At 40.7% G+C, this 15,802-nt stretch overlaps 1 protein-coding gene across 4 annotated transcripts in view; it reads left to right on the top strand.

Annotated features, from left to right (window-relative positions):
* The window catches only part of pdk3a (pyruvate dehydrogenase kinase, isozyme 3a), a 69,017-nt gene extending 59,540 nt beyond the window's left edge, over positions 1 to 9,477 (top strand). For 2 of the 4 annotated variants that reach the window (XM_059968182.1, XM_059968185.1), the window contains exons 11-12: positions 4,343 to 4,482; positions 6,530 to 9,477. In XM_059968182.1, coding sequence (XP_059824165.1) covers positions 4,343 to 4,482; positions 6,530 to 6,557 — 168 coding nt within the window. In that variant the 3' untranslated portion in view covers positions 6,558 to 9,477. Of the gene's footprint in view, positions 1 to 4,342; positions 4,483 to 6,353 lie in introns of all 4 variants that reach the window. The other 2 variants (XM_059968183.1, XM_059968184.1) reach the window with 2 other exon arrangements.
* The last annotated feature ends 6,325 nt before the right edge of the window (positions 9,478 to 15,802 follow it).

Raw genomic sequence — 15,802 nt, 5'->3', positions numbered from 1 at the left:
TAGTCATCCCCTTCAACAACAGGATGCTGTTGTGGGTGGGGGGTTGATCAAATAGAAGAAACTCACAGTGTCAAGTCTCTGGCACTGTGACTCATAAGGGAAGGTGGGGGGAGAAGAGGAACAATGTGGTGATTGGGGATTCGTTAGTTAAGGGAACAGACAGGAGGTTCTGTGGGCAAGAATGAGATTCCCGGATGGTATGTTGCCTCCCGGCTGCCAGGGCCCAAGACATCTCAGATTGAATCCTCAGCATTCTTAAGTGGGAGGGTGAACAGCCACAGGTTGTAGTACATGTTAGCACAAATGGCATGGGTAGGATGAGTTACGAGGTTTTACATAGGGAGTTAAGTGTCAAGTTAAAGGACAGGACCTCAAGATTGTGATCTTGATCAAGGGTTGTGATCTCAAGATTGCTACCTGTGCCACATGCTAGTGAGGCTAGAACTAGGAAGATTGTATAGTGTAGTGCATGGCTAAGGAGTTGGTTTAGGAGGGAGGGCATAAGATTTTTGGATCATTAGGCTCTCTTCTGGGGAAGGTGGGACCTGTACAGAAGGGGCAGTTTGTACCTGGACTGGAAGGGGACTAATATCCTAGTGGGAAAATGTGTTAATGATACATGGAGGGATTTAAGCTAGAATTTCAGGGGAATCAGAGTGCCAGAACAGTTAGTGGAGAGGTTGTGGAGGCGGATGTTGGTAAGACCTCAGACAAAGTCAGGAATCAAAAGATTGTGTGACTAGTGTCCTGATATTGTAGCCATAATAAGAATCAGTTACAGGAGGGCCAGGACTGGCAGCTCAATTTTCTGGTGTTTTGTTATTTTAAATGTGACGGAGCAAGAGGGATTAAAGGAGAAAGGGTGACATTACTAGTCATGGAAAATGTCAGACAGCCTGGGGCTATATTACAGACCACCCAACAGTCCTAGGGATTTAGGGGAACACGTTTGTAAAGAGATCATAGACTGCTGCAAGAAACACAAGGTTGTTATGGTACATGATTTTAACTTTCCACATACTAACTGGGAATCCCATACTATAAAAGGACTAGATGGGATAGAGTTTGTCACATATGTTCAGGAAAGTTTCCTTTCGGTATGTAGAAGTCCTAGCGAGAGAGTGTGTGATACTGGATCTGCTATTAGGGAATGAAACAATCAGATGACAGAAGTTTGTATAGGGGATCACTTTGCATCCAGTGACCACAATGTCATTAGTTTCAAAGTAAATATGCAAAAAGATTGGTCTGGTCCATAGCTTGAGATTCTAAACCGTAGAAAGGCCCATTTTGATGGTATCATAAATGATCTGGCAAGTGTGGGCAGGCTGTTTTCTGGCAAAGGTGTACTTGGAGAGTGGCAGGCCTTCAAAAGTGAAGTTTTAAGAGTACAAAGCTTGTATGTGCCTGTCAGAATAAAAGGTAAAGATGACAAGTGTAGGGAACTTTGATTTTCAAGAGATATTGAAGAACTAGTTAAGATAAAAGAGAGATGCCTAGTTGCCTAGGAACAAATGAGGTGCTTATGGAGTATAAGAAGTGCAAGAAAACTCTTAGGAAAGAAATCAGGAAGGCAAAATTAAGGCATGAAGTTGCTCTCGCAAACAAGGTGAAGGAGAATCCCAAGGGATTCTTCAAGTATGTTAAGAGCAAAAGGATTGCTAGTGACAAAATTGGTCCTCAGGAAGATGAGAATGGTAATCCAGGTGAGCCAAAACAAATGGGGGAGATCTTAAATGAGTTCTTGGCATCTGTTTTTACCCAGGAGACAGACACAGTGTCCATAGCAGTGAGGCAAAGCAGCATCAACTTCATGGTCCTTGTATAAATTACAGATGAAGAGGTGTTTGCTACCCTTAGGAAAGTCAGGGTGAATAAATCCCCAGCGCCTGACAAGGTGTTCCTTTGGACTCTAAAGGAGTCAAGTGCATTAATTGCCAGTGCCCTAGCAGAGATATTTAAAACACCTTAGTGGCAGGAGAGGTACCAAAGGATTGGAGGATAGCTAAAGTCGTACTGCTGTTTATGAAAAAATCTAAACGTGAACCAGGAAATTATAGGCTGATGAGCCTGACATCAATTGTGGGAAAGTTATCAGAGGGTATTCTAAGGGACCGGATATATACTTAATACTTTATTGTCACCAAACAATTGATACTAGAGCGTACAATCATCACAGTGTTAATCGTTTCTGCGCTTCGCAGAAATATGAGTATTTGGATAGACATGGACTGATAAAGGGTAGACATCATGGCTTTTTGAGTGGTAGGCCATGTCTAACCAATCTTATCGAGTTTTTTGAGGAAGTTACCAGGAAGGAGGATGAAGCCAAGGCAGTGGATGTTGTCTACATGGACAAGGTATCTGACAATATCCTGTATGGGAGGTTGGTTAAGAAGGTTCAGTCGCTTGGCATTCAGGATGCGGTAGTAAATTGGATTAGACATTGGCCTTGTGGGAGAAGCCAGAGAGTGGTAGTAAAGGAGGCCTGTGACTAGCGGTATGCCACAGGGATCAGTGCTAGGTCCTTTGTTATTTGTCATCTATATCAATGATTTGGATGATAGTGTGGTTAACTAGATTAACAAATTTGCAATGACACCAAGATTGGGGGTGTAGTAGACAGTGAGGAAGGCTATTATGGCTTGCAGAAGGATCTGCATCAGCGAGAGAAATGAACTGAAAAAATGGCAGATGGAATTTAATGTAGACCTGGTAGAGCCATCCAGGTTAGGTCTTACAGAGTGAAGCGTAATGGCTTTCATTAATCAATCTATTGAGTACAGGAGATGGGTTGGTATGTTGAAGTTGTACAAGACATTGGTGGGGCCTAATTTAGAGTATTGTGTGCAGTTTTGGTCACCTATCTATAGGAAAGATGTAAACAAGATTGAAAGAATGTAGAGAAAGTTTACAAGGGTCTGGAGGACCTGAGTTGTAAGGAAAGATTGAATAGGTTAGGACTATCCTTTAGAACATAGAAGGTTGAGAGGATATTGATAAAGATATACAAAATTATGAGGGATATAGATAGGGTAAATTCAAGCAGGCTTAAGGTTGGGTGGGACTACAACCAAAGGTCATGGCTTAAGGGTGAAAGGTGACATTTAATGGGAACATAGGCAGAGATTTCTTATGTTCAGAGGGTCACGAAGGTGTGAGTGAGCTGCCAGAGCAAGTGGTCCATGCAAGCTTGACTTCAACTTTTAAGAGAAGTTTGGATAGGTACATGGATAGTTGGGATATGGAGGGCTCTGGTCAGGTCCAGGGAGTTGGGAGTAGGCAGTTTAATTAGTTTCGGCGTGGACTACATGGCCCTGATGGGCCTGTTTCTGTGCTGTACTTCACCATACCTGCAATGGGTTATTTATTTCACTGTACCTGCAATGGGTTATTTATATCTCCGTACCTGCAATGGGTCACGTATTTAATTCTCCGTACCTGCAATGGGTCACATATTTAATTCTCCATATCTGCAACAGGTTATTTTACTCTGCTTGTAGTACGGAGTCACACATTGTTTTGTATCTCTTTGGAGTGTAGAGCTAATTCGTTGAATCAGATTTCTCTTCATTCAGAAAAGGGGCTGAGATTATTAGAGGAGGAAAGTTCAAATGAGAAGAGAAACTCTATCCTTCGTTATTATACAGCAGTTTTCCTGCTACTATGACCAATGCTGATTTGCAATCAAGTCACAAAATAGAGAATTTCTCGACAGATGATGATACTAGAAATTTAGCTTCCTAATTTCTGTGTTCTATATACTTTTCAAATTTTTTGTCATAACATTAAATCATATTAAAATGATCATTTTAATTATCCTTTTTTTTAATAGAAATCCTGACCTGAACTATCTTTGGTAGCTAATTGTAAGATTAGCTATTCATAAGATTAGGTATTAGGTATTCTTATGGCCTAAAAATACAGTAGTGCAATTTTGTTCATACCTTGCAATAGGCTTGTTTAATTTAATATTTAAATGTTTTGCATGTAAAAAGGAAGCTTGCTTAAAATTATCATGTTAAAACCTGAAAAAGGGCTGAATCTGTGCATTTACAAACAATCTTTCATGCAGTATGCATTGAAGTCTATCAAGAATAATTAGATTGTAATGCAATTGTCTAAAGAAGCTGTTTTGCATACTACAACATTGTGAGAACAATTATTGGTAAAGCTAATTTTCTTTATGTAAAGGATTAATCAGAGGCACAATCTGTTTTTCCACACTCTGACACCATCTGTGCCCTTGGTCTCGAAGCCTGGCTGATAAAGTTTATGCCTCATAACACTGAAAATTTTGGTTTAAATTTTTAAATTATTTTCTTTTTTTTCCTTCCCCTAGGCTTTGTCAAGTGAATCTTTTGAACGACTTCCTGTTTTCAATAAATCAGCCTGGCGACATTACCAAACCACTCCAGAAGCAGATGATTGGAGCAATCCTAGCAGTGAACCTAGAGATGCTTCGAAATATAAGGCCAACCGGTAATCCTCTTCATCCTGCAACCTGCTGGACCAGTATTCTGATTTGTGGTTCCACTATAGACATCCTTGTTTTACCTTTGCTGCATCAACAGTGGACAAGGTTCCTCTAGTTACTGCTAAAGTTTCTTTTCCTGCTGTTATGGGCACACATGCTGATTAGTAATTCAAAGCAGTTTTGCACTTCAGTCTTTATTAGCCTTTTATGAAGAATTGTAATGCAGTTAGTCTTTTTGCCTGTAACATTCTATGGTAAATGTATTTTGTAGTGACTTACTCTAGACATTGAAATTGAGCTTCCAAAGCTACATAATGGTATCTAGAGTAATTCTCAATATGAAGCTTTTGAAAATAGTAAATACTATTTTAGTAAAACAAGAGATTCTAAGCTAAAATATTTAGATGATATGATTTGTTAATGGTAGAATCGGAACTGATAGTCAAGTCAGCTCCAAAGCTGCTTTATATACTTGTCAATTAAGAACTTAGCTTAACTTATAACTTTGTAAAATCCCAAAAGTGGTGGCACTATGAACAATATTTAATGCTTTTAGTGCCATCTTTCACTATTAAGAGTTGCAAAATGTTGAGCACAGTGAGACTGGATGGATTTTCTTCATTTTTCACCTTTAACATTCTGTTTATCTGGCTTAGACAGTTGTGGAGCAAGTCTTCTGGCTGAAATCTTTATGCACCGACTTTGGGGCTTTTAAGTTCGGGTCCCAGCAGGTGCAGGTTAACAGGATTAAACTGAAAATTAGTTTGTTGTGATTTGCAACATTAGAGAATTTAATTAGTCCAAATTGGCACCCTTTAACCTCCCACATGATAGCATCATCCCACACCCTAAATCTCAAACCTTGCAGTGTAAGTTGTTTTTTTGATCTGTTACACTTAACATTGACATAGTAATCTTTTCTGATACAATTTTACTTGACTAAAAAATAGTGGAGGTAAGCATTCATTTCAGCAATAGGAAAAATGATGGTAATTGATTGGCTGCTTATTGTTTGTCTCACTTTGCTACCCTTCTCTTACAAAGACAAAATACATATGTAAGCTGTCCACAGGTTAGAAAACACTTGACTTGTGGAAACCTTTCACATATGAGCAAGGTCCCCATGGTATTAAATTTAGAAGTCCATCTCGTGTACATATGTTGGTTTCTCTGAATGACAGAACTAGTTTCCACTCTCTCATTTACCACATGGTAATTTTTTATTATTATCAGACTTGTGTGTTTTTGATGCTAATCGTGACAATACTGTGGAGATATTAATTTTTTTTGTTTGTGTATTTTCTGACCTACAGCCAAAAATTGACTGTTACCCAACTGTAGTAACAGAACCCAAAGGTGGCCCGTACCTGTGCGAGAAATGGTTATTTAAAAATTACCAGTTTCCAGCTTCTGCCAAAGTAGCATTTTAACCCAGGAAACATTTTCTAAAAGACCAGGACAGTTCTTTTTGAAAATGGCAGTTAGGTTAATCTAAAGAGATGCTGTAGCTGAGCAACTCAGCATTGTCAGGACTGTCAACAATGTTCACAAGTGCTTTGTTTCGATTGGTTTGCCTGCCTGTGTATATGTTTGTATACGTGTGTTCTTCACCAGGGAGAAGAACCAGTACGTACACGAGATAGTGTTATCAGGTCTCTTCTGTACATAGTTAAAATATTTTTCATTGTATTTAAATAATTTATGTTCTCATTTCTTCTGTGGGTTGCAAAATTTGTCAGAATAGCCAAACAAAATTCTGTTTTGAGAGTTCTCTGTTCTTTTATAATTCGCAGTGAATTATCTTTACACTTTTTAAGCAAACATAAGTTATTAAAAAATTATATGGAATGATTTATATTGTTGGTTTTTGTTTCAGTAGGCGATTGTAATAGCAAATGGTCATCTCTGAGTATTCACCTGGAACAGCTTTGCCAAAGAGTGTTAAGATGGCAAAATCGAGAGCAAGCCAAAACTTAATTTGGGAAAGACCTGTCCTAAGCCTTCAGATTTGTAAAAAGAATGATTTATAATTTTTTCCTTTTATTCTTTAAGTAACCGGACTGGCAATTCAGGAGACTGAAATGATGTTCAGAAGATGTGAGCTGAAATCCTACCATGGCATAGAGAATTTAAATTCAATGATTAAATACATCTGAAATGAAAAGGTCTAGTATTAAGAGTAATAATTATGAAATTATTTGGTTATTCTATGAACAAATCTGGTTCAGAAAGATCACAAGATATTTATTCCCATGGCAAATAATAGAAGAAAGGGGAAATAACAACGAGACGTGGAGCCTATGCTTATTTATTCAGCCTTTGCTAATATAGAACATAAACAGTACAACAGCCCACGATGCTATGCAGACTTGTTAATCTTCTGCCAAGATCAATCTGACCTTTCTCTCTTGCGTGACCCTCAATTGTAATTTGTACGATAAATGATTGATCCACAAGAAAATTCTAGGTTATTAGCTGGGTATCAGTTGCATCATAACTTAGCTGGTCAGTAAAATTAACAAAAGCTATAGTAAATGAAAACTGAATGACAAGAAATGCTGTACTAGTTCTGAGATGGAATAATATCAATCCTGTAAGTACATGTTAAAAGGTTGTGCATTTATAAATTCAGTGAATTTTGGGGTTTCAAAGAAATATGGACGGGATAATAAAATAACCTTAAGCATTGATGGCCTTGATACCTTTAAAATGAAAACTGAAATGGTTTTCCTTGGTTAGCATTAAAGTTGTAATCAGTAGTTATTTCACAATCTAGTGCTTAAATATCTTGGTGAACAATTTATGATGTACTGGCCCTTTCCCTGCCACCTTTTTTTCTGTATCATGCCACTCAGCTTGAAGCTGTCGTATGATTTAATTGTTTCACAAAAGTTAATTGATTTTTAACGAAAAGGATCTAGTCCAGTAAGACGAGGATTATATGGTTTGTTTAGTGCAAAATCTCAATGTCAAAGATTTTGGGATTAAGTGTATGAATTGAAGCCATTTTATTTATGTTTCTGCTCCTGATTGACAAGTTGTGATGTAGTATCACTGCAAGATTTATGAGCACTCTTGATACTTATCAAAAATGTAGTCTTCATACTTGCATGAAGCCCGTCTTGGTTTGAAGCTCCACACATATAGCAGCATAATAGTAATATGGCTGTTAGTTACATCATCCACAAATTACCTGGAGGGATCTGGGAAGAAGGAACTAGTGAGTTAAGGCAATTCCATCAAAATAGTTTTTCTTCAAGTTATTTCACAAGGTATCTGTAATATGCAACTGCCATTTAAGGTGGGAATACTGTGATGTAAAAAATCCTTCCAAATGAAAATTTTTTTTTTGTAGATTCTTCATTCCATGATCATGCATATATTTTTTCGAAATGAGGCGATGTGTCATACTTCAAGACTTGGGTGGTTGTTGTTCAGAAGTAAGGAAATGTAAATGTTCCAACTATTGTATTCCTATTTATTATGTAACTGTTTCTGACCTTGAAGAGATAATGTTGAAAGACTTTTTAAATTTGTTTTACAAAATAAGAGCTTGTGAATATGTCATCACAAAGCATTAAAATTGATTAAAATTGCAGCACGAGTACACAATATAAGTGGAGCACATTAAATTGAAATGACAGGTGCTTTCCTTGGTGCATCTGTATTTCAATCAACAGTTTTATGATCTAAATTCAGGAAGGACTGCTGCTGTTAAACAGTACTATATTTTGCTGAACAAATATTTTCTATGTACTTTTATTTAGTACATTCATAGAAATTGCTTTCTTTGACTTGCACAGAGATCTGATTTGGGGAAAGATGTTTATTCAAGTTCAGTCATATTTGCACATGCAAAAGTCGGCTTAATAGATAATCTTGTAAAGTTGAGTTTGCCAGCTAAATTTCAAATTCACCTGTAATGTTGTCATCAAAACATTTGTTTTTTTGTTGAAGATGAATGTCTTGAGACCCTAGTTCTGGTTAAGGTACTCCATGAAAAAAATGAAGGATTACTCTCATCTAATAACTGAAATCTGTGTGACAATTGGAGCAAACCCATTCCCAAGTATTTCAATTTGTGATAAATAATATTTATACTTGAATTTCATTGAAATAACATTCAGAACTCATTATTATTTTTGATTGGTTAGGGCTTGAAGGGCTACTGGGAGAAGGCAGGAGAGGCAAATTGGATCGGCCATGATGAAATGGCAGAGCAGACTTGATAGGCCAAATGGCCTCATTCTGCTCCTATATCTTAAGGTCTTATTGTAATAATTTGATACGGCTGTTGAAGTGTCTTAAGTATCTCAATACAACACATTTTCATTATAAATGGATGATATCTGATCTCCAGTGATCCTATGGTAACCTTTGTTAATGTGGGAGTGTGTGTGTGTGTGTTGCTATGGTTAGCTCAATTCTTTTACTTAAACTCCTTGTACGCCTGATCAGTGCATTTTATTTTTTCAGAAATCCTCCTGACTGATTAAGTATTAAGAAATATGTAGCTGATAATTGCTGCATGTAATTTTATACTAAATTATTGTGTGATCCAATAATATTTAAATAGTAAATTCCTGAATTTATTTGTGCAAGATTTTTCTTTCATCATTGTTCCTAACCTGCTCTATAAGACACAAATTTATTTGGTTTTGCTAAATTAGTTTGTCAGAATTTGAAAAGTAAGTAGTAGAGCAATAAAAAATATTTTACAGTCTTTGCATATCTGGGACAATAAAGCAGTTGTTTAAATTTTGAGGCATCAGGAGTAAAATTGGTGTTTATTTTTCTAATGGAAATCTACAATCTTGACACTTATGACAAAGTATTCTGTACTTTTGAATCTGGGTATAATGACTAATTGAACGTTTGTTTGACCCCATGTTATTTTGTATATTGAAGTGAAGATGCTAAAGTTTTTTTTGTTGAATTGGAAAAATATTTATGTGAAGTCTTAATCTGGGATATTAAATGTCTTACATATATTTGATACATTTTGTGTATGTGTTTCATTTTATATGTAATTAGATGTAAATGACATTCTCAAGTTATCTGCACCTATGTTTTTGTGTAATTGCTAATATACATGAGAAAACTGTGTTTACTGCGACCTTGGATGCCTACAGACTGCAAGTTGACTGCAACCATCTTATTCTGGCTCCAGCCTGGATTGTGACCACCAACCAGTCCAGGATAAGACTTTTCCTTGCTGCCACTGGGCCTCTGGGCTCTCCTTCCCCCATCACCACTTTCCAATCCTGGGTCTCTCAGGCTCCATCACCGTCAATTCTTGAGTCCTCGGAGCTTCCTTCTTCTTCCCACCCCACCTTCCCTGAATACCCCATCCCTTCCCTCTCTGCTGGCACCATCAACTCGTTTCCTGTCTCTAATCCCAGGTCTAATCCTTGCCATATTTTCACCTTCCCCTCTCTGCGGTGGAACATTCAGTCCTCAGCAAGGGCCTTACTTTTGTTCCCATTCTGCCACACCTTAGTGAGTTTTGCACCCGCCACAATCCCAAGCTCTTCTTTCGTCACTTCCGTCTCTGAACCCACTTCTTTGTCAAGAAATCCACACCCTGCACTGATGACTCCTCTCCCGTCCTCAACCTTCCTTCTCTTCTTGGACACACTGCTCTGGTTCTTTGGCTACTCTGGATCTTTTCATCTCAATTTGCTGATGAGACATGAATAGTCTTAACTTCAGCACTCCTCTCTCCTTCTTGAACCTTACCCCTTCTGAACATACTGCCCTGCACTCTCTCCGCACCAATCTCAACCTTGCCAACAAACCCACAGACATTAGAAGTGCTGTTGAAGTGTGGTGGACTGATCTCTACCTTGCTGGGGCTAGGTGGCAACTCTCAAGACACCTCCTCGTACCTGCCCCTTGAAGACTGTCTTCAACACCATCACTGACCTCATCAACTGGAGAACTCCCATTCACTGCCACCAAACTCATAGTTCCCTTATCCCACACTGCTCACTTCTACCTCCTACCCAAGATCCACAAACCTGACTGTCCAGATAGACCCATTGTCTGCCTACTCCTGCCCCACTGAACTCGTGTCCCAGTGCCTCATCTCCATTTTATCGTCCTTGGTTCAGTGACTTCCTACCTACATCCACAACACTTCCCATGTTCTATATCTCCTCATGAACTTTTAATTCCCTGGCCCTGACTGCCTCTTCACCGTGGATGTCCAGCCCCTATGTGCTCTATCCCCACCAAGAAAGCCTTAAAACTCTCTGATTCTTTCTCAGTAAAAGAACTAACCAGTTCCCTTCCACCGTCACTACCTTCTTTATGGCAGAACTGGTACTCATCCTCAACAATTTTTCATTCTGCTTTTCCATTGGCTACGTAGACCAGTCTATGTTCCAAGTCTTCCACAGTAATTCTCCCAAAATTTTCCTCCGCTGCATAGATGCTGCTTCATGCCCCCACGCTGAGCTCATGAATTTCATCAACTTTGCCTTCAACTGCACCCTGGCCTTAAGATCACTTGGATCATTTCTGACACCTCCCTCCCATTTCTTGATCTGTCTCCATCTCTGAAGACAAGCTATCAACCAACATCTTTTTTAAACCTGTTCATTCCCACATTGTCGCGACTATACCTCTTCCCAACCTGTTTCCTGTAAAACTGCTATTCCCTTTTCTCAGTTTCTTTGTCTCTGTTGTATCTGTTCCTAGGGTGCAGCATGCCTTTCCAGGATATCTGAGATGTCCTTCTCCTCCAAAGAACAGGTTTTCCCTTCCTCCACCACTGATGCTGCTCTTGCCCGCATCTACTCCATTTCCTGAACATCCACGCTCACCCCACCTTCCTGACAGTAATAGAGTTCTTCTTGTTCTTACCTACCATCCCTCGAGCCTCTGCATCCAACTCATCATTCTCTGCAACTTCTGCCATCTCTGAAGGGATCCTGTCACCTCCCCTTGTGAGCCCTCCTCCTTCCCTTTCTCCTATGGCCTGCTCTCCTCTCCTATCAGAATCCTTCCTCTTTAGCCCTCTACTTTTCCTACCCATCTGGCTTCACCTATCACCTCCTTCCCCTCCCTACACCTTTTAATCTGCCATCCTTCCTGTTCCTTTCCAATCCTGATTAGAATCAGAATCGGGTTTAATATCACCAGCGTACATCGTGAAATTTGTTAACTTTGCGTCAGCAGTACAATGCAATACAGAATAATATAGATTTAAATACTCTGAATTACAGTAACTGTGTGTGTATATGTATATAATATATACATAAAAATTAAAAAGTAAGAAGTGTAAAACAGAAATAAAAAGTAGTGAGGTACTGTTGATGGGTTCAATGTCCATTCAGAAATCGATGGCAGAGGGGAAGAAACTGTTCCTGAATCACTGACTGTGTGCCTTCATGCTTCTGTGCCTCTTTCTTGATGATAACAAGGAGAAGAGGGCATTATCATGGATGGTGGTGGTCCTTAACAATGGATGCCACCTTTTTGAGGCACTGCACCTTGGAGATCTTCTTCTTGTGCCCTTAACTCCTGGTGGAGTCGTTGGGGCACCGTCATGACAAGCTTTGCACCAGTCTCTGCCAACTGTCATGGTTGTGTTCCAGGGCCTGGATCACCGCAAATGTTTTCCCTGTCCATTCTTTAATGTTGTCCATCCATCTTTTCTCTGTCTGCCTCTCCTTCTTTTCCCCTCCACAGTTCTTTGTAGAACAGTCTTTGCAAGGCCACTGGATCTTGTTATGTGGCTGTACCATCTCAGCTTTCTTCACCATTGTGAGAAGGTCTTCATGGGAGCCAATGTGGTGGTGGATGGACTTGCGGACCTGCTCGTTTGTGATGCGTTCCAAGTGTGAGATGCCCAAGATGTTGCGATAGCATCTCATTTCCAATGCCTGTATCTTCTGTTGCTCTGCTGTGAGGGTCCATGTCTCGCATGTGTACAGGAAGATGGAGAATACCAATGTACGCAGGAGTCTGATCTTGTTCTTCATGCTGATGTTGCTGTCCCTCCCTATTGTCTTGAGTTTGGAGAGTGCAGTCATTGTCTGTGCGGTTCTTGCCAGGACTTCTGGTTTTGATCCTTCATCACTTGATGATTCCCCCAGGTATTTGAACCGCTGCACTGTCTCAAGTTTCTGACCATGGACTGAGATGTCTGTTGTGATGGCACTGTAGGCATTTGTCATGAGCTTGGTTTACTCGGCACTTATTTCCATTCCAAACTGTGTGGAGGCTTTGTCAAGATGGCTGACTTGGTTGGCCAGTTTGTCCCCTTTTCCTGCAAGGCCATCAATGTCAGCAAATCTTAGGTTTGTGATGTTCCTCCCTCTGATGCTGACTGTGCCCACATGATCTTCAAGGGCAACGTTCATGATCTGTTTCAGGAAGACGTTGAAGAGAGTGGGGGAGAGGAGGCAGCCCTGACAGACTCCTACAGAGGTATGGAACCACTCCTGATGGTGCTTTTGTGCGAATACTGCACTGGTTGCCTTGGTGTAAAGCTGATGGATTGTATGAAACAGCCTCTGCCCCATGTTGAATTTCTTCATGGTGGCCCATAAGGCATCATGCCAGACTCTCAAATGCCTTCTTGAAGACTATGAAGATGTGGTAGAACTCTCTCAGCTGTTTCTCAGAGGTTGAAAATCTGCTCAGTGGTGCTTCTGCCCTTACGGAAGCCTGCATGTTCCTCATCAATGATGTCTTCTGCCTGAGGTCTCAGCCTGTTCAATATGATTCTGAGTCTCAATACTGATTCTCAATATGACCTTGCTTATATGGCTGATCAAACTGATGGTACGGTAATTCTGGCAAAGTTGGAGATTGCCTTTCTTGGGAAGCACAATGATCAGCGGCTGAGTCCAAATTGTCGGCCATTCACCTGTCTGCCAGATCTTATTGCGGATAGTGGTAAGCATGTCTATCGTGGCCTCTATTCCATGTTTCAGCATTTCAGCAGGGATGTTGTCAACTCCTGCTGACTTCCCGGCTTCAACTTCTTCACGCATGATTAGATAGTCATCCTCAGGAAGATTCCTGTACATTCAGCATGTTTGAATCCCCTTTGCTCTGGTAGTTGTACAGTTCTGAAGAGTATTCTGCCCACCTTTCCATTATTTCCTTTTCTTCTATGAGAGTTTTGTTATTTTTGTCTTGGATGGTGTTCACTTTGGCTTGTTTTCCTTTGGTAAGATCTTTCACCAGTTGGAATGCCTTCTTTGTGTCGTTGGAGAGGCTGTCTTCAATGTCCGCACATTGTTCAGCTATCCATCTTTGCTTTGCTTCCTTCATTTCCCACCTGATTTCCTTATTGATTTTCCTGTATTCTGTTCTTCCCTCTGCTGTGTTTTTATCTTTAATTTCCTTCCTGTATACAGTATCTTGTTAGTGACCCATGGTTTAGACTTGCAGTGGCTTTTCCCCAGAATCTTGCTTGCTGTTTCCATCATCACTGTGTTAAAGTTATTTGTGGTGGTCTCCAGGTCTTCATCAAAGAGGAGTATTAGTGCAAACTTCCCCCAATTGCTGCCTGAAATTCTTCAGAGATGGCGGGATCTCTCAGTTTTTCAAGGTCAAATCTCAGCCGGCTGTTTTTTTGGCTTGTTGATTCTCCTCAAGCGCACGCTGATGTTCATCATGACAAGGTCATGGTTACTGCCCACGTCTGCTCCTGGGAATGTTCTGGTCTTTGGTCTGTTCACACCAGATTTGTGCCGTTTTTGCACCAGGATGTAGTCAGTCTGGTGATGTTGACCAATGAGGCATGCCAGGTCCATCTTCGGGATGCTTTGTGCTCTCCAAATGTGTTTGACAGCACCATGTTATTTATAACTGGCAAATTACAGCAGCTGTAGTCTCCTCTCATTGGAGGTGTCATTGCATGAGGGGCTGATAAGATCCCCTCCAATCATCTTGTGCGTCTCTGCCCACCTTGGCATTCCAGTCACCCTGAATGATCAATTATTGTCCACCTTGTCGATGACATCTTGTAGTTTCTTATAGAATTCTTCAATGTGTTCATCATCATAGTCTGTTGTTGGGGCATAGACTAGTGCCACTGTGATGTTGAATGGCTTTACTCGCAGGCGGATGGTCATGAGCCAGCTTGACACTGGTTGGCATCCTAGGACAGCGTTCTTAATGGATTTGTTGACTAGGAACCCTACACCATTTTCATGTCTGTTCTATCCTCTGCTATAATAGAGTACATGACCTCCCTCAGTATGCACTTCTCCAGCATTCTTCCATCTGGCTTCAAAGAGCCCGAGGAGGTGCCAGTTGTATCTTTCCATCTCGTGTGAGTTCCTTGAGTTTTCCTGCTTGGTTCAGCGTTCTTACATCCCATGTGGCGACTGTGATGTTCTATCTGCCACGGATCTTCTGTATTGGATCAGCAGTGGCACGTTTATTGTATCTGCCCTGGTGTGAGACAGATAGCGCGGTCATTGGTAACCCGGGCTGCGACCGGTCTGGTATGAAGTTGCTTTCTGGTGTGCTCATCATGCAACCTGTCTTGGGCATCTGAAACCCGGCAGAGCCCATCCCTCTCCAGGTTTGACCACGGCCGATTTCCTCCAACTGGGTGGCTTGCCTTGGCCGTGAACACGTGGCCATTATCGTTCATCTGAGAACCTTTCCGCCCCGGTCGGTGACTTCATCATGGAAGTCATTCACCCAGTGGTGCCATGTTAACACCACCCCCTCACGTGGTTTAGCCTGCCAGCTGAAGCGGTTTACCGGGATATGGCACTTGGAGCTAACACGTGAAGATTTAGGAGATGGATGAGGACTGGTGATGCCCGTCCACCCTGTCTAGTAGGGAACAGAATGCCAGATATCAAAGGTACTACCTCTATTCAGAGCCCCCTACACCCCTCCTTGAAGATGTCTTGGTACTAAGGAAGCTAGTGCCCATGATGGAGCAGACTAGTTTATAACTCTCTGCAGCTTACTTTGATCCTGTGAAGTAGCTCCATCCTCCACCCTCCATTCCAGATGCTGATGCAGCCAGTTAGAATGCTTTCCACAGTACATCAGTAGAAATCTGTGATTGTGTGACATACCAAATCTCAAACTCTCACTAAATAGAGTTGCCCTCTTGTCTCATTTATAGCTGCATCAATATGTTTGAACCAGATTAGGTCCTCAGAGAAATTAGGCCTTCAGAAACTTGAAATTGCTCACTCCTTCCACTTCTGATGCCTCCGTGAGGACTGGTGTGACAAAAGGTGTCAGCCCAAAATGTTGACTATTTATCTTTTTCCATAAATGCTGCTTTAACTGCTGAGTTCTTCCAGCATTTTGTGTGTGTTACGCTGTGTTGGCATT

Source organism: Hypanus sabinus, chromosome 4 (genome assembly GCF_030144855.1).
Source record: "Hypanus sabinus isolate sHypSab1 chromosome 4, sHypSab1.hap1, whole genome shotgun sequence".
In the NCBI taxonomy this organism is placed as follows: Eukaryota; Metazoa; Chordata; class Chondrichthyes; order Myliobatiformes; family Dasyatidae; genus Hypanus; species Hypanus sabinus.
This window is presented reverse-complemented; position numbering and strand designations above follow the sequence as displayed.